The sequence below is a fragment of the Hemitrygon akajei genome, chromosome 21 (genome assembly GCF_048418815.1).
Source record: "Hemitrygon akajei chromosome 21, sHemAka1.3, whole genome shotgun sequence".
In the NCBI taxonomy this organism is placed as follows: Eukaryota; Metazoa; Chordata; class Chondrichthyes; order Myliobatiformes; family Dasyatidae; genus Hemitrygon; species Hemitrygon akajei.
This window is the reverse complement of record NC_133144.1, coordinates 39,419,164-39,441,626: the sequence shown is the minus strand read 5'-3', so window position 1 is coordinate 39,441,626 and position 22,463 is coordinate 39,419,164. Positions and strand designations below refer to the sequence as shown.

The following is a 22,463-nucleotide window of genomic DNA, read 5'->3' as shown; positions in this document are numbered from 1 at the left end:
TTGATCAGCCAGGAGTAAGGGCATTTAAGGCAACACACACAAAATACTGGAGGAATGTGGCAAATCAGGCAACATCTATGGAGGGGAATAAACAGTTGATATTTCAGGCCGAGAAGAGTATCGAGTAGAAATATCGATTGTTTATTCCCCTCCATAGATGCTGCCTAACTTACTGTGTTCGTCCAGCACTTTTTGTGTGTATTGCTTAAGATTTTCATCATCTGCAAAATCTCTTGATCCTATAAAGGGCATCTAAGGGGTTGGAATGGGATGAGATAGGGGAGTTAATGCTGGGTTGTTGAGTTCTTTGGAAGACTCAGTCTTTCAGTGCAGGAACGTCAGGAACTGGAATGCCAACAATCTGGGAATAGAATGCAGGGAATTTGATATCTGCCTGGTCGGGATTGGCAGAATTGTCTCAAGTTCTATAGTTTTCATATGCCTTTGGATACGATCATGGCAGATCACAAAATTCAAACAAGTATTATATGGCATCTCTACTGAAAGAATTTATTTGTGTCTACTTGAGAAAGACCAAAAACAAATAACATGAATATAAGACTTGCAGGTCACTCAATTCCACATCCAATTATCTCCGTAAGACCAAAAGACACTGGGGCAGAACTAGGTCATTTAGTCCATTGCCGCTGCTCCATCATTCGATCATGGCTGATTTATTTTGTCTCAACCCCTTTCTCCCCGTAACCTTTGATGCCCTTACTAATCAAGAACCCATCAACCTCTGCTTTAAATATGGACTTGTCTTCCACAGCCATCGGTGGCAATGAATTCCAAAAGTTCACCACCCTCAAGCGAAAGAAATTCACCTTATTCTCTGTTCCAAAGGGGCGTCCTATTCTGAGGTTGTACCCTCTGGTCCTAGAACCTTCCAGTGTTGCAAACATCCTTTCCACATCCACTCTATCTAGGTCTTCCACTATTCGGTAGGTTTCAGTGAGATCGCCCAAATGAGATTCCAAGATTGATCTTCAAGTCAATGTTTGTGTTTACCTTTGGGCATTTTATGAAGGGTTGGCAGAGTCTACTTTGGATGGCAACAAAGAGCCAAGATTCCAGATCCAGATGTCAAGAGGGAGAAGACAGTTGAATGGGGTTGAGAGGGATAATACATCGGCCACGATAGAATGACGTAGCAGACTCGATTGTCAGTGGCCTAATTTTGCTCTTATGATTCTACTCATCCTCTAGTACATTTGGCATAATTACATCAATTCTAGCTGGCTAAACTACTGGCAATGCAGTTACTGAGCACACTGTTGAAGAAGAGCTCATGAGCAGTTGTTTCTGATAACAATTCCTAACAATGTGGTGCTGTCAGAGAGTGGACCCTTTCAGCAATAAAGAGGAGACAGAAAAACATGGCTGTCAGTCACGGCAGTCATACCTACTTCTTTACAAAAGTTGCAGGCTTAAGCCACAGTTAAAGACTTGAGCACCAGACGATGCTCCAGTGTCAGTAGTGTGTGTTTTGGATAAGACATTAAAATGTTCAGAACCCACTTGGATTTGCACAAGGTTCTGTGAAAATAAACAGGAGAATTGCACCCATTCTGTGTCAAAATATCCCCCAATCAACACATTAAAGAAGATTATCTGGTCAATAATCCAACACTATTTATAGGATCTTACTCTTTACAATAAGTAACTGCACTGTTATGAGCCACTTCACTACAGATTCCTTTGAAATTCATACTCTTCACCTGGCCCATTCTCTTCCTAACTTGCTGTGAACTATACGTGACTCCTGTCACAAAGCAAAACTGGACCAGAGCAGAATGAATTAGAGATGGAACTAGGTGTTGACAGAGTATAGATTCAAAGGATGGGGTTGTTCCTGGAGGTTTCTCTTCGAGAGCAACAGAACCTCGGATGAGGCGGGGTAAGTCATGACAGGAAGTCGAGAAGGAAGAGGTAATTTCTAAGATGAAAAGAACTGGAGGACACTGCCTCCTAGTGGATTGGAGTAAGAAGTCAAAATGAAAATGCTATTGATGTGTTTCTGATGAAATGTCATTACCTGAAACTTCAGTTGTTCTTCCTTACTCTACAGATGCATCCTAACCTGCTTGGTAGTTTCTGTTTTTATCTCCACTGTCAAACTCCGACTATAAAATTAGACTAATTCCCAGGACCTCTTGTTACTTCTTTCCTTGGATTTGAGGCATCACTGTGCAGATAATTCTCCACTTGTGCCATTTCAAGGATTATAGGACCAAGGATCAACTTTATTCACTATATACATTCACCTATATTCAGAATTTGCTGTAGTGTGTTGAAAGGGCATGACTTGCAATAGAAAAACAACAACATTCAACAAGTATAACAAACAAAGAATAAAAAAAAGTTAGAGGTTAAATACAGATATGGAATAAAATATGCATAAATCCTTAAATACTAGCAAGTATTTACTATGTAAACATTATAAGAAGGTCTAAAGTATTTACAGTACAGCGCAGTGACTGGAGTAATAGATAGAGAGGGCCGGGAATGCTAACTAGAATGGTTGATCAGATTAACTGCCTAGGGGAAGAAACTTTGAAGATAGTGTTAAGATAGCTTGATAGCACTTTCCAGAAGTGTGCTTTTACTGAAGGCAGTTTGCAGCATCCACAATTCTCTGTATATTTAAATTCTCATTTCTGGCAGTCAGACCCAATACAAGATCCACTAAACAAGTAGTTTTCTAAACTTCCAACTGGCCAGTTTTCAAGTGTTTGTGGAGCGCATTTTGCAGAAATTTCTCAATATCCCAGTTATCACTCATCTTTTCTCCCAATGAAGTCAGAAGCAGCCCACTTGCCGACGATAGTGATGTACAAGTAGCTTCCTCATGTCTCAGATGTAGAAGGAATTTCGGCAGGTTCCAGTACGATCAGTCCAATGTCGGACGTCGGCCATCTCCAAAACAAAGGCCACCATTCAGTGGAACTGCCACTGCCATCTACCTCACTCTCAACATCCCGAAGGCCACCGGTACGTGGAAATCTCTTCCACTGGTTTAACCATCCACCACCTCTGACACTGGAGGTTTATAGAACATAAACATTATAGCACAGTACAAGTCCTTTGGCCTACGATGTATTGCCAGTCTTTTAACCTACTCTAAAAGGAATCTAACCCTTCCCTCCTACAGAGCCCTCCATTTTTCTATCATCAATGTGCCTACCTAAGTTTCTTCAATGCCCCTAATGTATTTGCCTCCACCACCACCCCTGAAAGGGCATTCCATGCACCCACCACTCTGTGTGAAATAGATCATAATTTGCATTGCAAAGTTTTTTTATTAAAAGCCCAGAGAATCTGCCATGGGAGATAGCAGAACAAATATAAGAGCATTGTTTCAGAGGCAGACAGATGAAGACAGAGGGTATTAAGGGATATAGACCATGTGCAGTTTAACATGGCAATCATAGTTGGCATACCCCATTGGCTGAAGGGCCTGTTCCAATAATTCATTGTTCAAAGTTCTATGTCCTATGATGGACTCCTATAGCTTTGTTTTGTTCTAATTGTGTTCTTGTAAAGACTGTGTACAATTATGTTTAATTTGTTTTTCTTATGAATACTATTTACCTAATGCTATGTGCTGCAAGTAAGCTTTACATCACAGCTATGCATAGATGCACTTGTGTATATGCCAATAAACTCAACTTTGATGGGAAATTTCCCAATTAACAACCCCGGCCGCCCAGAGAGACGAGGACAGAGCTGCAAGGGAGCACCGCCAACTGCGTTGTTTCTCTGACTTGCTCAGCAGACAGTTTGGACACTGAACCTCTACCCCTGTCTCAACCCTGGTGATACACTGAAACGTGCCAACCTTCCAGCCCTGTGCAAGCACATTCACCACATGGGCTGCAGATGCTCAAACAGATTCAGCACTTTCCTTTGAAAGGCAAGAAAATGCTGGTCCTGGCATGCCAAGGAAATTTCTTTTTAAAACATTGTGAATTCAATTAACTGGCTGCACCAAATAGCCGACGTTTCATGGAAATAGTTATAAAGGTATAAAAAAAGACAGACTACTGTTTAACTGAGTAAAAATTATTTCATTGAAGTACAGAACAAATTAGAACATTACTATAGTACTATAAAACAGTACTTTTAATTCTATTGTAGTTCCTAATAATTATTGGTGGAGTAATCATCCAATGTACACTGCCGTGTATGGTGTGTCTAGGAAGGTATAGCAACTCTGGTGAAGGGGCTTGTCAAGTCATTCTGGGGCAACTCACTCAACCTTGGTTCCCACCAGACACTCAGCTCTCACCTGTGGCTTCAAGTAGCTGTTTGCACGTGACTGCGGCCACACCCCAGTACACTGCTTCGACAGGTGGGCTAAACCCAGCAAGGGCAGCTGGCAGGCCTCATATTCCTGTGAAATAGGGCCATACCTGTCCTAGCGCGTGAAGTCAGCTCTGGTGGACCGAGATCAACAGCGTGATCCGGCAGACAAGAAGGTGGTTCTGCAGTGCAGCATGGAGAACGAGGGGCATGTTAAGGTACAGAAGAATTCATAGTTATCCATTGTAACATAGGAAGATCCCAATTTGTGATCAGTAAAACTGGACCCAGATTTCCGAGGTTGAGAGCGTGGATCTGTCTCAGTACAATGACTTTTCCATTTTAAAAACTCTCCCGCACAGGTTTCAGTGTCATCATTGGATATAATGGACAATCAACACACTGCTGTGTTCTTTTGATTCAATGCAAATGAATAAAATTGGCCCAGGCACCTAATGCAGATAATAGATTGTTTTCATACAATACTTTCAACAACTGCATCCTCCACATCTTCATTTTCATTGTAATATTCAAGATGATTTTCAATACCTTCAAATTCTTAATAGTTCCTAACTTGCTGAAGTAGTGAAATCATTTCATTTGTTCTCCCGGATGTTTCTGGCATCTCCAAGCCTGAGTGCTTGAAACCGCAGTGAGCAAAACAATTCTAAATCGTCTTATTGCTTATTTCTCACCAACTATCTGTGACAAAGAACACTGATATTTGAACACAAGCACATGCAAGTTATGCTATTGAAATTCCGTTCGCTTTAAGCATGGTGTAGTGTCTGACGGTCACACAAGTTCACTCGACCTACGCTAGTTAGAAACTATTCAACAACAGTCTCCTGTCTCGATTAAATGGCACAGTGTCCCGAGTAAACAAAGCGAATTCCCACTATTCTCTCCTTTAAGTAAGCCGCTGCCCAGATCAACCGATGGGCCAATTAACTGGAATTCACTGTACACAGTTACTTTAAAAATTAAACTATCTTTTTAATTCCAGATGCTCATTGTGAAATAAAGGCAAAATCTTTGGAACACTTTGGTTGAAGAGCTATGATATGAAGCACACACTGGAGGGACAGGGAACTTCAGGTTGCTAAAAGGTTTACATTGAAGGCTGAGCAAAATTATAAAAATAACTCAACTGCTTCCTGTTAATGATCACATTACTCTTAAGCCTCATTGAGCAAAGCCTGCAGATTTCAATGGAGTGGCTTCTGGAGATCAGTTTATTTTACCCATTCCCACCCAGCATAAATATACACATCAACCACTGAGTAAACAGAGAGTCACTAGTTTAGTGAGATATGTAGGGTGGCAACTCTGCTAAAATTCCTGTGGATTTGCTGACAGATGTACTCATTTGCAAGGAATAGTCATCTTTTAATATATTTCTCCATCCAACCTTACTGCAGTTTTGACTGGGAGGTGATGTGTCCTGGAGTCTGAGGTCACAAAACTGGTACCTCACAGCCATTGTGAATCAATTCCTGACATTCTTGTCAATGTTTTAATCCCAGGGAGTAGCACACATGAAAGCAATACACAGCTTATCCTTCCCCAAGAAACTGGAAGGCTTCATCACCTGGGAACTGAATTGGTTCTTGGATCTGTGAGAACACTGATCCAAAAACCTGTCCAGACAAATTCCATTGGCATCAGACCTGACTGCCTTTTACAAGATGGTACACTTATCCACATGCAGCCATGAAGGTTTAATTTATCATTAACCCTTTACTTCACCTGATGTAAACTGCAAACTTTTGGGGTTAAGGAGAATTTCTCGGGGGGTGGGGGAAGGAAGGCTGAGTGTGGTAGCTATTTCCTAGTATAGCGCCAGATGATTGCATTCCTGAAATGCCTGACGAGTTGAAACTTTCAACAGAGGAGGTGAGAGAGGAAATAGAGAGGGAGCACTAAGGGTACACAAGTACACAAGTTGGAGAAAATTTTCAGATAGTTGTAGGTTATAGGGGAAGTGTTCTGAAAGACAGAGATATGGGAATATGAGGGAGAGTTTTTTTGAAAATGTGTGCTTCTCGGATGGGAGGTAATGCAGAACTGTGAATAGGACTGCACACAAGGAACTAAACCAGGAGATTTGGAAGAGCTATAGGTCATGGAGTGAGGCTGACCAACAGACAGTGTGTGTCAGGGGCCATGGAAGTAACTTTCCTTCCTGTTCATTAGAATACAGTTCATGAACACCAAGACTTAACTCTGTGCGCCTCTCCTGTCTCTCCATCTGATAGGGCAGCATTCCTGGTGCCCAGTTAACAGTTATGGCTAGAACCATGGTCACCGCCGAGAACAATGCCCCAAAAGCCCAGCATTGCAGCTCGAATATTTTGAAGCTCGTCGATTCTGGACAGGAAAGTACCAAGTTCCCTGCACACTAGCCATGCAGAACCAACATCAGAATTCCCTGCATTCTGTTCCCAGATTGCAGGCCTTCCAGTTCCTGACATTCCTGCTCTGTGAGACTGAGACTTCCAAGGTGCTCAACAACCCAGCATTAACTTCCCACTCTCATGCCATTCCAACCCCTAGATGTTCTTCATAGACACAAGAGATTCTGCAGATGATGAAAATCCTAAGCAATACACACAAAAAAATGCTAAAGGAACTCAGTAAATCAGGCAGCATCTATGGAGGAAAATAAACAAGTCAGCTTATCTGGCCGATACCCTTCTCAGCCTGAAGCGTCAACTGTTTATTCCCTTCCATAGATGCTGCCCAACTTGCCATATTCCTTCAGTATTTTGTGTGTTGCCCTAGATGCCTTTCACTCCTGGCTGATCCATATTCCAATTAGAATACTGAGTGCCTTCTGCGTACCAGAGAGTTAGGACATCATGCTACAGCTGCATGAGACATTGGTGAGATCCTGCCTGGAATATGGTGTGCAGATTTGGTTGCAATGTTACAGGAAGGATTCCATTAAGCTAGAGAGAGTGCAGAAAATTCCACAAGGATGCTGACAGGTGTGAAGGACTTATCAGGAGAGGCTGGGCCTTTTGCTCTCTGGAGCATCAGAAGACTGAGAGGTGACCTTAGAATTGTTCTTAAAATCATGAGGGTGGTAGATAAGGTGAGTAATCACAGTCCTTCTTCTACAGGATAGGGGAGTCTAAAATTAGAAGGCATAGGTTTCAGTTGAGAGGAGATAGATTTAGAAGGGAGCTGAGGGACAAGTTTTATCACACGGAGGGTGGTGAGTACATGGAATAAGCTATCAAAAAGGTCATGTACCATATTTGAAAGACACTTGAGAGATAGATTCATGGATAGGAAATGTTTTGTGGGATATGGACTAAATACAGGCAAACTGGACCAGCTCAGGACAGTACCTTGGTTGCCAAGGATGTGTTGGACCAATGAGCCAAATTGCTTTTAGTACATAGTGATGTTTTCTGAATATGTTAATGGAACTCCAGGTTGAGAGATATTTCATTCTATTTCTGAATACAAACAAAAATAGTTTTTCCCAATGCCATTACCAGGCAGGCTGCCATTTAGTAAGCTGTAAATAAAATGCATGAAAATGTCTCTCTAAAATCCAGAGCTAGGATAGATTACCTGGTGCAGACTGCTTGCCCAGGGAAGTGAACGCTCTTGAACACCAAGGCAAAGGCACCTTCCTGTAAAATCAGCACAGTTACTAGTGTACAACACAATGCAATTTCTATCAAAAAATCTGAAAACAATGTTTTCATCCTTAAAGTAGCTATTTCTGCAGACAATTTTAGTAACTATATAAGGGGGACTGAGGTTCCTTTCAAAAGCAGCTTATAACATCAATTACAGACAACAGCTTATTCCAGCAGCTGAGGTAATCTGTTGTCAGATCTTGTCTGATCACCTGCCACCAGCTCAGATGGGTACTCCAGTGCACTGATGATTAGTGTTGCTCAGCACAGTGATTATAACAAGCCCAGGCCACTCAAGCTTGGGTCTTTGGCCAAGGGCAGTATCATACACACAGCAGAAGCCGGTTGCAGGTCAGATTCCAGCAGACAGAATCAGCGTTGTTACAGCATGCAAACAGGCCCCTCATCCCACCAGGTCCTGACCAACCATCAAAAACACAATTAAACCAATTTTTTACACTCCTCGCATTGCCAGTGGTTCCCTCCCCACTGCCCAGATTTACAGGGATAATTAACCCACCACCATATGCCTGGTCTATGAGAGGAAACTGAAGCACTTTGGGGTAAACCCGCACAGTCACAAGACCATAAGAAATAGGAGCAAACTTAAGCCATCTGGCCCATCGAGTCTGCTCTGCCATTCACTCATGGCTGATCCTTTTTTCTATCTCCTCCTCAACCCCAGTTCCCGGCCTTCTCCCCGTAACCTTTGATGCAATGTCCAATCAAGAACCTTATCAATCTCTGCCTTAAATACACCCAACAACCTGACCTCCACAGCTGCACATGGCAGCAAATTCCACAAATTCACCACCCTCTGGCTAAAGAAATTTCTCCACCTCTCTGTTTTGAAAGGGTGCCCCTCCATCCTGAGGCTGTGCCCTCTTGTCCTAGACTCTCCCACCATGGGAAACATCCTTTCCACGTCTACTGTGTCTAGGCCTTTCAACTTGTCCATACTGCACCAACCACCACCACTGGGCTATAAACGTGCAGGAGCAGGTGCTCAAGGACACACACGCTGCCTCAGCTGAGGCTTGAACTAATGACCTTCAGATCATCAGCCCAAAGCCTTAAGCATTTGGCCACGCACCAACACATGTGAAGGAGATAGATGATTTGAGATGCTTCCTGTGCTTTACTGAGGTACAATATTGCACTAGAATAATCTGCTTGAGCCAGAATGATGGAAGAGCGAAACCCATTGAAACCACACTGACTAATCTGTAAGGAGATTAACAGCTGCCCTAGCATTGCTTACTTAGGGAATAAATTTATTTACTGACACATTTCTCCTTTTCTTCCCATTTGGGGTCTGAGCTTATATTCAGTAAGAAAGTACTTACGTCACCCTGCAATTAACAGATATTCTTTTAATTTGTTTTAAAATATATTCTTGCTCTTGCATTTTTGTTCCTTGCCATGATAAATCATCCATGATCAAATGGCATGGCAGACTCGATGAGCCAAATGGCCTGCTCCTGCTCCTATATCTTATCATGTATGTCATAAAATAGGGAGCATATGAGAACGTGAAAGTACAAGAGCAAGAACAAATGAATTGATTATAATGAGACAGTGAAATTCGGTAAAAAAAAAGGTGAAATATTCACGGAAAAGGTTTGAAGTCGGCTGCACAGAGAACCATCACTTTTCTAAACATATGAGAAGTCCAGTGCCTTCGACTAAGAGTTTCAGTAGGAAGAACGAGATGACCTAAACCATTCTGTTACTTCAACAATTACGCAAAATTATGCACACCCTGTGCAAGATAACTATTCGGCTAACATCCAATTTCAAACGCCATCTCATTAGTACAACCTCTTGGTCAATGTCCCCATTGACTGAGGGATATGATTCCATTTTGGTCTACAAGGAGCCTCAAATTCAGATCTAGGACAATCAGATACACTGTCTGATCATTTCAGTGGCAGTGATACAGCTGGTAGCACAGCTCCAGCGACCTGGGTTCAATCCTGACCTCAAGTGCTGCCTGTGTCGAGCTTCTACTTCCTCTGTGACTGTGTGAGTCACCCCTGGGTGCTCACATTTCCTCCCAGTTAGTGGGCTACTTGAGCTCTGTAATTTACCCCAAGTGTGCGTGGGTGCAGGAGATTTCAGAGGGGATGATGGGCTTGGGACAGAAAATTGTTTACAAGGAAATAAGAAAGGCAATGGGATGGGACTGAGAGCTGACACTGACTCGGTGGGCTGAATGGCCTCCTAAGGTTATCAATTATGAAATTATGTAACATGCACATGATATAAAAGCCTCCAGGCTGGCACAACACTCGCACTTCTCACTCACCAGTTGCTGGATGACTCTCTCCACCAAAGTAGCAAAGCTGATGTTCTCATCCTCGCTGTTATCGTACACATACTTGATCAGTTTGGCAATGGATTCCGTATCAGTCTCCGACTCAAACTTGTAACCTTTGCTTTCCTAAAAGGGAAAGAAAATTCACGTGAAACAGCTGCTCGCGATGACAGCAGCAACTTGGGGCTCGCGTTAAGGTGCCCCGAAGTTGCATTGTTGGGAGGGTGTGATTAAATGGGAATGTACCTGGGGAGGTCAAGGGGCATCGGCAAATTTGGCTGAGGGGATAGGCTTTGAAAATAGAGGATAGGAATTTCAAGGTAATTGATAGCTTGGACATCAACAGCAAGTCAAAAGAAAGGTGGACAAAAAACAGGTAAAATGGAGAGACAATTCATCAAAATTCAACATTATGGCAATTGCCATCAAAACACAAACTATGAACCTCCTCCTTCATTGCCCTCATCCACTGGGCCTTACTGTGTTTCCATTTGTTAGTGGAATAGGCAAGGAACAAATTGTCTGGAGTTTGTGATATATGAAGTTACAATTATTTGGTTCAGAGGCATAATCTACATAATCTTCAATGTATGAAGGCATGAACAGACAGGTTTCATAAAGCTGTTTTCTTTTTCTGCCTACATGAAATGCCAGTGCAGTTTAAGGCCATTTCTTTACTTTGAACACTAGTTATTGCTGATGGAATTTGCCCAGAAGATATCACAGACATTGCACAGTTAATGCTTCAACCTGAAAATAATGCTATTCCAGTATAAGACCGTAAGACGTGGGAGCAGAATTATGCCATTTGGCCCATTGAATCCGCTCACCATTTGATCATGGGTAATTTATTCTTGCTCTCAAACCCATTCTTCTGCCTTCTTCCCGTAACCTTTGATGTCCTAATTAAGTACTCGTCAACCTCCAGGTCATATACCCAGTGACCTGGACTCCGCAGCCTTCTATGGCAAAGAATTCCACAGATTTAATACCCCTGGCTAAAGAAATCCGTCGTCATCTCTGTTCTAAATGGATGTTTTTCTATTTTGAGGCTGCGTCATCTGGTCCTAGACTCTCCTATTACTGAAACAATTCTCTGCACATGGACTTGTCCAGGCCTTTCAATATTCGGTAGATTTCAATAAGGTTCCACCTCATTCTTCTAAACAAAAGCAAGTACAGACCAAGAGACATCAAAGTCTCCTCATAGGTTAAACCTCTCATTCCTAGGATCATTCCCATAAACCTCCTCTGGACCCTTTCCAATGCCAGCTAGATTATGCAGGAAGATAATGCATTTTAATTGCAGGAATGCAGTCTGAACTAGTGATGTTCTCTCACATGCAAACACTGTTATGTGTTTCTTTACAGCTCAAGTCACACGAGAAGATAGCCAGGCAAAGATAAAAAGGATTCAAACATGTGCTCAATGTTTCCTTGAAGAAATGCAACATCCCCAGCGACTCGTGGAGCCCTCTGGTGTAAGGTGGAGGAACACTAGCTTGAGAAGCTCAAGGACACATACTGAGAGCACACAGAAACACAGTGTAAGTGGCAGGAGTGCAACAGCTCACAAACTACCCAGACCCCAACCCCTTCAGCCAGCTCCTACCTAATCCATATCAGAGTCAGTTCAATAGACAATAGGTGCAGGAGTAGGCCATTCGGCCCTTCTAGCCAGCAACGCCATTCACTGTGATCATGGCTGATCATACGCAATCAGTACCCCGTTCCTGCCCTCTCCCCATATCCCTTGATCCTGCTATCTATAAGAGCTCTATCTAACTCTCTCTTGAATGCATCCAGAGACTTGGCCTCCACTGCCTTCTGGGGCAGAGCATTCCACATATCCACCACTCTCTGGGTGAAAAAGTTTTTCCGCATCTCTGTTCTAAATGGCCTACCCCTTATTCTTAAACTGTGGCCTCTAGTTCTGGACTCACCCATCAGTGGGAACATGCTTCTTGCCTCCAGTGTGTCCAATCCCTTAATAATCTTATATGTTTCAATCAGATCCCCTCTCATCCTTCTAAATTCCAGTGTATACAAGCCCAGTTGCTCCAATCTTTCAACATATGACAGTCCCGCCATTCCGGGAATTAACCTTGTGAACCTATGCTGCACTCCCTCAATAGCAAGAATGTCCTTCCTCAAATTTGGAGACCAAAACTGCACACAATACTCCAGGTGGGGTCTCACCAGGGCCCTGTACAGCTGCAGAAGGACCTCTTTACTCCTATACTCAATTCCTCTTGTTATAAAGGCCAGCATGCCATTAGCTTTCTTCACTGCCTGCTGTACCTGCATGCTTGCTTTCATTGACTGATGTACAAGAACACCTAGATCTCGTTGTACTTCCCCTCTTCCTAACTTGACTCCATTTAGATAGTAATCTGCCTTCCTGTTCTTGCCACCAAAGTGGATAACCTCACATTTATCCACATTAAACTGCATCTGCAATACATTTGCCCACTCACACAACCTGTCCAAGTCACCCTGCATTCTCATAACATCCTCCTGACATTTCACACTGCCATACAGCTTTGTGTCATCAGCAAATTTGCTAATGTTACTTTTAATTTCTTCATCTAAATCATTAATGTATATTGTAAACAGCTGCGGTCCCAACACCGAACCTTGCGGTACCCCACTGGTCACAGCCTGCTATTCCAAAAGGGACCCGTTAATCACAACTCTTTGTTTCCTGTCAGCCAGCCAATTTTCAATCCATGTCAGTACTCTGCCCCCAATACCATGTGCCCTAATTTTGCCCAATAATCTCCTATGTGGGACTTTATCAAAAGCTTTTTGGAAGTCCAGGTACACTACATCCACTGGCTCTCCCTTGTCCATTTTCATAGTTCAGACCCCACAGAGGTAAACCATCCTCAATCTTGAAGGATATGACTTGATCAAAACAAATCAGTCCCTCCCACATTTTTCAAACAGAAACACAAACACAGAATGGAGGATCATACAGATCTAAGAATTTTAATGGGAGGCAACAAATATTCATAGATTCTGATGAGGAAGATGGGAAGTCTCAGCACATGACTTTCAGCGACCAAGAGAGTGACCGACCGCACGCATGCACGCACACACACATACACATACACACACACGCACACAGTGCTTTGCCAGAATGTTGCTTCAGGGGACAGGGAAAAACTGGAGAAGAGAATCATTGGGTAACTGTATATAATACATTCTAGTAAAACATCCAGTTATTAGAGAACCTTTGCATCTAGTTAATTCAGAGAACTTCCATGTAAGGGAATAACTGGGCGCTACACAGTGAAAATGCTGAGGAAACCAATGTTAAGCATTGCTGAGTACTTACCAGGAACCTCTTTAGATTCATGTGGTTTGTAATTATGCCATTATGAATAACAACAAACTCTGCAATTTAAAAACAATAATGTTAATACAAGGAAAAGACAAGGAATGCAGAAATTACCAACTAATTTTCCACTGAAATCTAGGTCAAATTACTGACTTATTTCACAAGTGCCTGTGTCCTTGATTGGAAGATTTATTTTGAATTCAAAAATAAAACATTCATAAAACTAACATACCAGAAATACAAAACAGTTGCTGAATTGCTTTACATATACAAATCATCAGGTTCTCTGCCAGAGAAGGTGGGACCTGTACAGAAGGAACGGTTTGGACTTGAACTAGGGGAGGGGACTATATCCAAGCGGGAAGGTTTGCTAGTGTTGCATGGGGTGGCTGTGGGGAGGTGGGGAGGTTAGTTTAGAGTTTAAACTAGAGTTGCGGGGCAATGGGGACCAAAGCGTCACAACAGATAGTGGAGAGAGGTGCTGACAAGCCTACATACAAAATCAAGAATCGAAACATTGAGCATGGAGAGACTAATGCTCTGAGTTTCAATACATTGTAGGAAAGGCAGATGAGCTCAGGGCATGGATCAACACAAGGGATTATGACATTGTAGCCATTAGTGAGACTTGGTTGCCGGAGGGGGCAGGACTGGCAGCTCGTGAGGTCAGAAATAGGAAGATCATATAGTTTAATACATGGCTAAGGTGTTGCTGTCGAAGGGAGGGCTTCAGATTTTTGGATCATTGGGCTTTCTTCCAGGGAATCTGGGAGCTGTACAGAAGAAATGGTTCACACCTGAACTTCAGGGGGATTTTTCTGTACTGCAAGCAGGGGGTGGGGGGGGTGGGGAAGGGTTTAAAACTAACGTTGCAGGGGGATGGGAACAAGAATGCCAGAGTAGATAGCGGAGAGGTTGTGGAGGCATGTTGTTAATACTTCAGACAAAGTCAGGAAGCAAAACATTGAGTGCACGGAACTAATGTTCTGAGCTTTGTATAATTCACTGCAAGGAGTTTTGTAGGAGAGGTAGATGAGCTTGGGATCAGCACATGGAATTATGGTATTATAGCCAATCGTGAGACTTGGTTGCAGGAGGGGCAGGAATGGCAGCTCAGTGTTCCAGGGTTCTGTTGTTTTAAATGTGATAGAGCAGGAGGGGTGGCATTACTAGTCTGGGAAAATGTCATAACAATGCTCAGACAGAGGGTTCATCTAGTAAGGCTTTATGGGTAGAACTGAGGAATAAGAAAGGTATGCCCATGTTAATGGGATTATTATAGACCAGCCACCAGTCCGCAGGATTTATAATATATAACCATATAACAATTACAGCACGGAAACAGGCCATCTCAGCCCTCCTAGTCCATGCCAAATGCTTATTCTCACCTAGTCCCATTCAGATTTAGAGGAGCAAATTTGTAGAGAGATCACAGACTGCTGCAGGAAACACAAGTTTGTGATAGAAGATAATTTAAAATTTCCTATATTGACTCGACTCCCATACTGTAAAAGGACTAAATGGGAAAGTTTGTCAAATGTGTTTAGGAAAGTTTCCTTAATCAATACACAGAAGTCCCAACTAGAGAGTGTGATACTTGATCTCCTAACAGGGAATGAGACAGGGCAGATGACAGTACATGTGTAGGTGAACACTTTGCATCTAGTGATCACAATGTCATTAACTCCAAAATAAATATGCAAAAAGATTGGTCTGGTCCCACAGGTTAAGATCCTAAATTGGAGAAAGACCAACTTTGATGGCATCAGAAAGGATCTGGTAAGCGTGGATTGGGACAGGCTGTTCCCTGGAAAAGGTGCACTTGGTAAGTGGGCAGCCCTCAAAAGTGAAATTTTGAGAGTAGAGAGTTTGTATGTTCCTGTCAGAGTAAAAGGCAAGGATAACAGGCTTGGGGAACCTTGGTTTTCAAGAAATATTGAGGCCCTGGTTAAGAAACAAAAACCTGAGGTGTACAGCAGATATAGGCCGGCAAGAACAAATGAGATACTTGAGTATAAGGCTATAAGACATAGGAGCAGAATTAAGCTATTCGGCCCATCAAGTCTGTTCTGCCATTCAATCATGGCTGATCCTTTTTACCCCTCCTCGGCTCTTATGCACAAGGATTCTCAAGTCCAATCGCATCTCAGATTTTTGGATTTTCTCCCTGTTTAGAAAATAGTCTGCACATTTATTTCTTTTACCAAAGTGCATGACCATGAATTTTCCAATATTGTGTTTCATTTGCCACTTTCTTGTCCATTCTCCTAATCTGTCCAAGTCCTTCTGCAGTCTCCTTGTTTCCTCAAAACTCCCTGCCCCTCCACTAATTTTCATATCATCAGCAAACCTGGCAAAAAAGCCATCTATTCCATCATCTAAATCACTGATAAACAGCATAAAAAGAAGTGGTCCCAACACTGCCCCCTGCTGAACACCACAAGTCATAGAAAAGGATCATTTTATTCCCACTCTCTGGCTTCTATCAATCAGCCAATGCTCTAACCATGCCAATAACTTTCCTGCAATACCATGGGCTCTTAACTTGGTAAACAGCCTCATGTGTGGCACCTTGTCAAGGGGCTTTTGAAAATCCAAATATACAACATCCACTGCATCCCCTTTATCCATCCTATTTGTAATCTCCTCAAAGAATTCCAACAGGTTCATCAGGCAAGATTTTTCCTTAAGGGAGCCATGCTGACTTTGTTCTATATTGTCATGTGTCACTAAGTACTCCATGACCTCATCCTTAACAACTGACATCTAACATCTTCCCAACCACTAAGGTCACGGCTAACTGGTTTACAATTTCCTTTTTTCTGCCTCCCTCCCTTCTTAAAGAGTGGAGTGGCATTTAAAATTTTCCAGTCCTCCGGAACCACGCCAGAAAATACATAAGAAATGCAAGAAAACACTGAAGGAGGAAATCAGGGGGGCTAAAAGAAGACACGAGATTGCTCTACCAGAAAAAGTGAAGGAAAATCCTAAGGGTTTCTACAGATATATTAAGAGCAAAAGGTTAGCAACAGATAAAATTGGTCCTCTAGAAGACCAGAATGATAATCCATGTGTGGAACTGAAAGAGATGGGTGAGGTATTAAATGGAATTTTTTGCATCTGCATTTATTCAGGAGATGGATGCAAAGTCTTCAGATGTGAGGTAATGCAGCAGTGAGATAGATCATGGATCCCACAGAAATCACAGAAGAGGAGTTGTTTGCTCTCTTGAGGCAAATTAGGATAGATAAATCCCCAGTGCTTGAAGATGTTCACCTGGACCCTGTGGGAGGCTAGTGCAGAAATTACAGGGACTCTAGCAGAGATACTTAAAACATCCTTGGCCATGGGTGAGATGCTGGAAGATTGGAGGATAGCTGATTTTATTCCGTTGTTTAAGAAAGGTTCTAAGTATAAGCCAGCAAATTATTAACCAATGAGCCTAACGTCAGTAATAGGAATGCTACTGGAAGGTTTTCTAAGGGATAGGATATATAAGTACTTGGATAGACAGGAACTGATTCGGGATCGTCAACATAGCTTTGTGCATGGTGGGTCATCGAGTTTTTTCAGGAAGTAACCGGAAAGGTTTATGAAGGCAAGACAGCGGGGATTGGTGGGCAGCGAAGAAAACCATCAAAGCTTGCAACAAAATCTGGACCAGCTGGTGAAACGGGCCGAAAATTGGCAGATGGAAGTTAATGCAAAGAGGGTGAGGTGTTGCACTTTGGGAGGGCCTACCAGGGTAGGTCTTCCACAGTGAGCAGTAGGGCACTGAGGGGTATGGTAGAACAGAGGGATCTGGCAATACAGATGCATAATCCCTTGATAATAGCATCATAGGTAAATAGAGTTGTAAAGAAAGCTTTTGGCATATTGGCCTTCATAAATCAATAATTTGGAATATTGTGTGTTGTTTTGGTCATCTACCTACAACAGAGATGTAAATAAGATTGAAAAAGTGCAGAAAAAATTTACAAGGATGTTGCCAGGACCTGAGGACCTGAGTTATAGGGAAAGTTTCAATAGGTTAGGACTTTATACCCTAGAACACAGATTTGATAGATGTAGAAATATTCTGAGAAGTATAGATGGGGTAAATGCAAGCCGGCTTTTTCCATTGAGATTGGGTGAAACTAGATCTAGAGCTCATGGGTTAATGTGAAAGATGAAATGCTTAAGGGCAACATGAGGGCGAACTTCTTCACTCAGAGGGTGGTGAGAGTGTGGAACGAGCTGCCAGCCCAAGTGGTGGATGCAAGGGTTGATTTCAACATTTAAGAGAAATTTAGATAGGTACACGGATGGGAAAGGCATGGAGTGCTATGATTTGGGTGCAGGTCAATGGGGCTATTAATGGATTAACACAGACTCGAAGGGCTGAAAGGCCTGCTTCTGTGTGGTATTACTTTATGATTCTAAAGATTGTCATCATTAATACACTCTATGTACAAAGCACTGGTTTAAGATGGTACTGGAGAAGCACAGTGACTACTCGCCTATAGCAAACAGAATAAAGAAAACTACTAACTACTTTATTAATTACACTTTTTTTGGAAAACAATCACGGCAATCAATACCCTGCAGCTTCCTTTTTGGAGTTGAGCTCTTGAACTGCCTGTACCACCTGGCATTTCTGAGGTGTGAACTGAAGTGTCGAAGGAACAGGACAGTTGCAGCAAAGCATGTATGGGCTGACTCGAGGCAGCGAGGCCCAGGCCTGAGAGCAGAGAATGAGCCAATGCTTGGCCATTGCTGGGGTGGACTTGGAGGTGACTCGGCGTGGCAGAACCGAGGTAAGGTGAGCTGAGCAAAGCAGGGCCAGAGAACAAAGAAAGAACCATTGGGCAAACTGGAGCGGTCAGGTATGGGTCCAATCGAGGTGACAGGCCCAGGCCTGAGAGCACATCAAAGCAACAGGGCCTGAGTTTGAGAGTGAGGAATGACTCCAGGTTTGACAGTGGTCAGGTACGAGTCAAAGAGTGCTTCAAAGTGGCAGGGCCCAGATGTGAGAGTGAGGAATGACCCCAGGTTTGACAGTGGTCAGGTACGAGTCAAAGAGTGCTTCAAAGTGGCAGGGCCCAGATGTGAGAGTGAGGAATGACCCCAGGTTTGACAGTGGTCAGGTACGAGTCAAAGAGTGCTTCAAAGTGGCAGGGCCCAGATGTGAGAGTGAGGAATGACCCCAGGTTTGACAGTGGTCAGGTACGAGTCAAAGAGTGCATCAAAGTGGCAGGGCCCAGATGTGAGAGTGAGGAATGACCCCAGGTTTGACAGTGGTCAGGTACGAGTCAAAGAGTGCTTCAAAGTGGCAGGGCCCAGATGTGAGAGAGTAACAGCCTGAGGTTTGGACAGCTTAAGCACCAGGTGAGACTGAAAAGGTCATAGTGTTGGGGCTGGAGGTGAGGGATGGGCCAGTTCAATTCACTGCTTTGCGGAGTTTACTTGTCTCTGCGCTGAACCGAGCCTGTCATCCAGAACTAACCGGCTGTTGGATCTGCGGCAGTGATGGCTGACTTTGTGGCTATGAAATCTCCATTGTGAACTTCAGTTGCTTGTTTGCTTTTGTTATTTGCACAATTTGTTTCTTTTTCTGCACATTGGCTGCTTGACAGTCTTTTTGTTAAAAATAGGTTCTGTTGGAGCTCTTTGTTTTGTGGCTGACTGTAAGGAGAAGAATCTTCAGGTTGTATGTGCTATACACACTTTGATAATAAAGGTTTCTTTGACTTTGACCTAGGCCAATGCCAGTCATGTAAATAGTACAACCTCAAAGTATTTGAGACTCAGGACCCAGCCTCCCAGTGTCCAGTGACAGCAGGGCCTGAGATTGTAGTCCTTCCCCACAATACTGAGCTTCAGCGCACGCAATGCAATTCATTGCTTGCTTCGATATACACGTAATAAATAAACTTGAAACTTGAATCTCGGATCCCTCAGCATGCAGTCCTGTAGCCAAGTGGCACCAATTACTGATGGATATCTCTTGCACTGGACTAAGAGTGTCAGTCTTCCAGCAACACTCTTACTTTGAACGTGCTCAAAGGAATCATTCTAATCAGTCCAACCAGTTCAATCCAAGATTATACAGTGCACAGATTTCCACTGGCCCCCTTCCTTTCAAGACCAGATGAAGGGTCTTGACCTGAAACGTCGTCTCTATTCTTTTCCTTAGATGCTGCCTGGCCACTTGAGTTCCTCCAGCAATTTTTTTTGTGTGCATTTCTCTGGATTTCTGGCATCTGTAGAATTTCTTGTGTTTTTAATATGCTGCTCCACTGTAAGGTCTCTTTGAGGTAGGTTTAAATCTACGATGGGAGTTCAGCCTCACTGCTTCCCCTTGATGATAACTCCTGTTCACCAACTCTTCAACCTTGTGATCACCCAGATTCATGTCCACAGCCATGTGTCCTTTCTGGGAACTTGTCTTCAACCCTTTATCTTCACCTCCCAACTTCTCCTCGCCCACCACCTACCTTTCCCCTCATCTGGCTACAGCCATCAGCTTTTGGCTTGCACTCCTCCCCCTCCCCTAACCTTCTCATTCTAGCTTCTTCCCCCTTCCTCTTCCATCCTGATGAAGGGTCTCGGCCTAAAGCCTGGGCTCTTTATTCCTTCCTTCAGATGTCACTTGACCTGTTGAGTTGGTTACTCCACTATAGGAAGGAAGCTGAGGCTTTGGAGAGGGTGCAGAAGAAGTTTACTAGGATGTTGCCTGGTTTGGAGGGCATGTGCTGGATAATCTTGGGTTGTTTTCTGTGGAGGAGCTGAGACTAAGGGAAGATCTGACAAAGGTTTGTAAGATTATGAGAGGCATAGAGGAGACAGGGAATATGTGTTTCCCAGGGTTGAGATGTCTAATACCAGAGGACATGCATTGAAGGTGGGGGCGGAGGGGTAGGTTCAAGGGGGATGTGAGGGGCAAGCCTTTTATTACCCAGAGAGTGGTGGATGCCTGCAATGTGTTGCTTGGTATGGTGGTAATGGCAAAACCATTAGAGGCTCTTAAGAGACGCGTAGCTCGGCACAGGGACGTAAGAAAAATGGAGGGATATGGTCATTGTGTAGGTAGGAGGGATTAGTGTTTTTGATTGCTTTTTAACTGGTTTGGCACAACATTGTGGGATGAATGGCCTGTACTCTTTTCTGTTCTAGCTTCCTCCAGCATTTTGTGTGTGTTACTCTGGATTCCCGGCATCTGCAGAATGTCTTGTGTTTATATCTGCATAACAGTCTATGTCCCTCCGAAAGACCTGCTCTGACACAGTACGATGATTCTGCTGAAAGATGATAACCTCAGACTGTGCATTGGGCGCTCAATGCAGCAATAAGGCGCCCATTTAGGTGCCGTGCTCCCCGAGGATCAAACCCAAGGAAAACATAACCCATTTTAATATAATGATTGACAGATCATTTATTATTAATACTTAAGCACAAGGAACTACAGCAGTTTTAACCACCAACTATGACTGAGACTTCATAAAGCATTGGTCAGACCACACTTGGATACTGAGAGCTGTTCTGGGTCCCATATCTAAGAATGGATATGCTGATATTTGAAAGGGTCCAGGGGAGGCTGACAAGAATGATCCTGGGGATCTGGGAATGAAAGGGTTAATGGATGAGAAGCATTTGATGGCTCTGTGCTGTAATTGTTGGAGCTTAGAAGAAAGGGGGGTGGGAAGTGGGATTTCACTGGAACCCACCAAACACTGAAAGGATTGGACAAAGCGGACATGGAGAAGATGTTAACAACAGTGGGAGAGTCTAGGACCGAAGGGCACAGCTTCAGTCCCTGTAGAACAGAGATGAGGAGGATTTTCTTTTGCCAGAGGGTGGTGAATCCGTGCAATTCATTGCCACAGACGGCTGTGGAGGCCAAATCATTGGGTATATTTAAAGCTGAGGTTGGTAGGTTCTTCATTAGTAAGGGCATCAAAGGTTTAGGTGGAGAAGGCAGGAGAATGGGGTTGAGAGGGAAAATAAATCCAGTGTGATGGAATGATGGAGCAGACTCGACGGGACAAATGGACAAACTCTGCTCCTATGTTTTATGGTCTTAAAGTTAAATGGAGACAACGTTGCAGATCACATTGATCCAAATGTATACTGAAGCAGGTTCCATGGGGGTGAAAGATCTCCCGCCATAACCTCTAGACTGCAGCCAGGAGAGCTGACACCGGAGAGCGAAGCACCATCAGAATTTGCCAAGGCCGACTTTCGATCCGTTTCCTACAGCCTGCATCACAAAACCAGTTGCATTAAATGATACAAGCACGAAAATCTGCTGCCCAGTCTGTTCAATGATTTCCCCACCCAGGCTCTTCTCCCACATCTGGCAGAGGACAGGCAGCTTACAGCCCTGCTTTTAAGCTCCTGGCTTCTTCAAACCACCTTTCATCAGCCTTTTCATAGATCCATAAGCAGAGGTTTCTCGTACACTCCAAAGAGAAAAGCAGAAAAGATTAGAAACACGTTGGGTGATTGCTGGCCAATGGCGTAATGGCATTATCGCTGGACTTCCGAGGCAAGTGGTCCCTGGTTCAAATCCAGCCAGCTCCTTGCACGCTTCACATCTGTGCTGGGTTGAGCGTTGAGGTAGCAACTCGGCCTCACAGAAAACAAACAAATTGATAAAGAAACAGCAAGGTTGCCATTTGATGAGCTACAAGGCACAGAAAGGAATAACAGGATTGGGTGAATGGCTCCTGGATGCTGACTGGCCTCCTGTGAGGTATTAATAATATTTTATACCTAAATTCCTTAGTGAAATCAGAAGGGAACCACTAGTAACAGAATCAATGGGCAGCTGAGTCGTAAGTACTTTTCACGAGACTCTAAA

At 43.4% G+C, this 22,463-nt stretch overlaps 1 protein-coding gene across 2 annotated transcripts in view; it reads right to left on the bottom strand.

The window, feature by feature from the left end:
* Nucleotides 1–22,463, bottom strand: part of LOC140714251 (glutamine--fructose-6-phosphate aminotransferase [isomerizing] 1-like) — a 108,742-nt gene that overhangs the window by 40,767 nt on the left and 45,512 nt on the right. For both annotated transcript variants that reach the window (XM_073025295.1, XM_073025296.1), the window contains exons 5-7: nucleotides 13,619–13,677; nucleotides 10,270–10,404; nucleotides 7,891–7,952 (exon numbers count right to left, since the gene is read on the bottom strand). In XM_073025295.1, coding sequence (XP_072881396.1) covers nucleotides 7,891–7,952; nucleotides 10,270–10,404; nucleotides 13,619–13,677 — 256 coding nt within the window. The remainder of the gene's footprint in view (nucleotides 1–7,890; nucleotides 7,953–10,269; nucleotides 10,405–13,618; nucleotides 13,678–22,463) is intronic.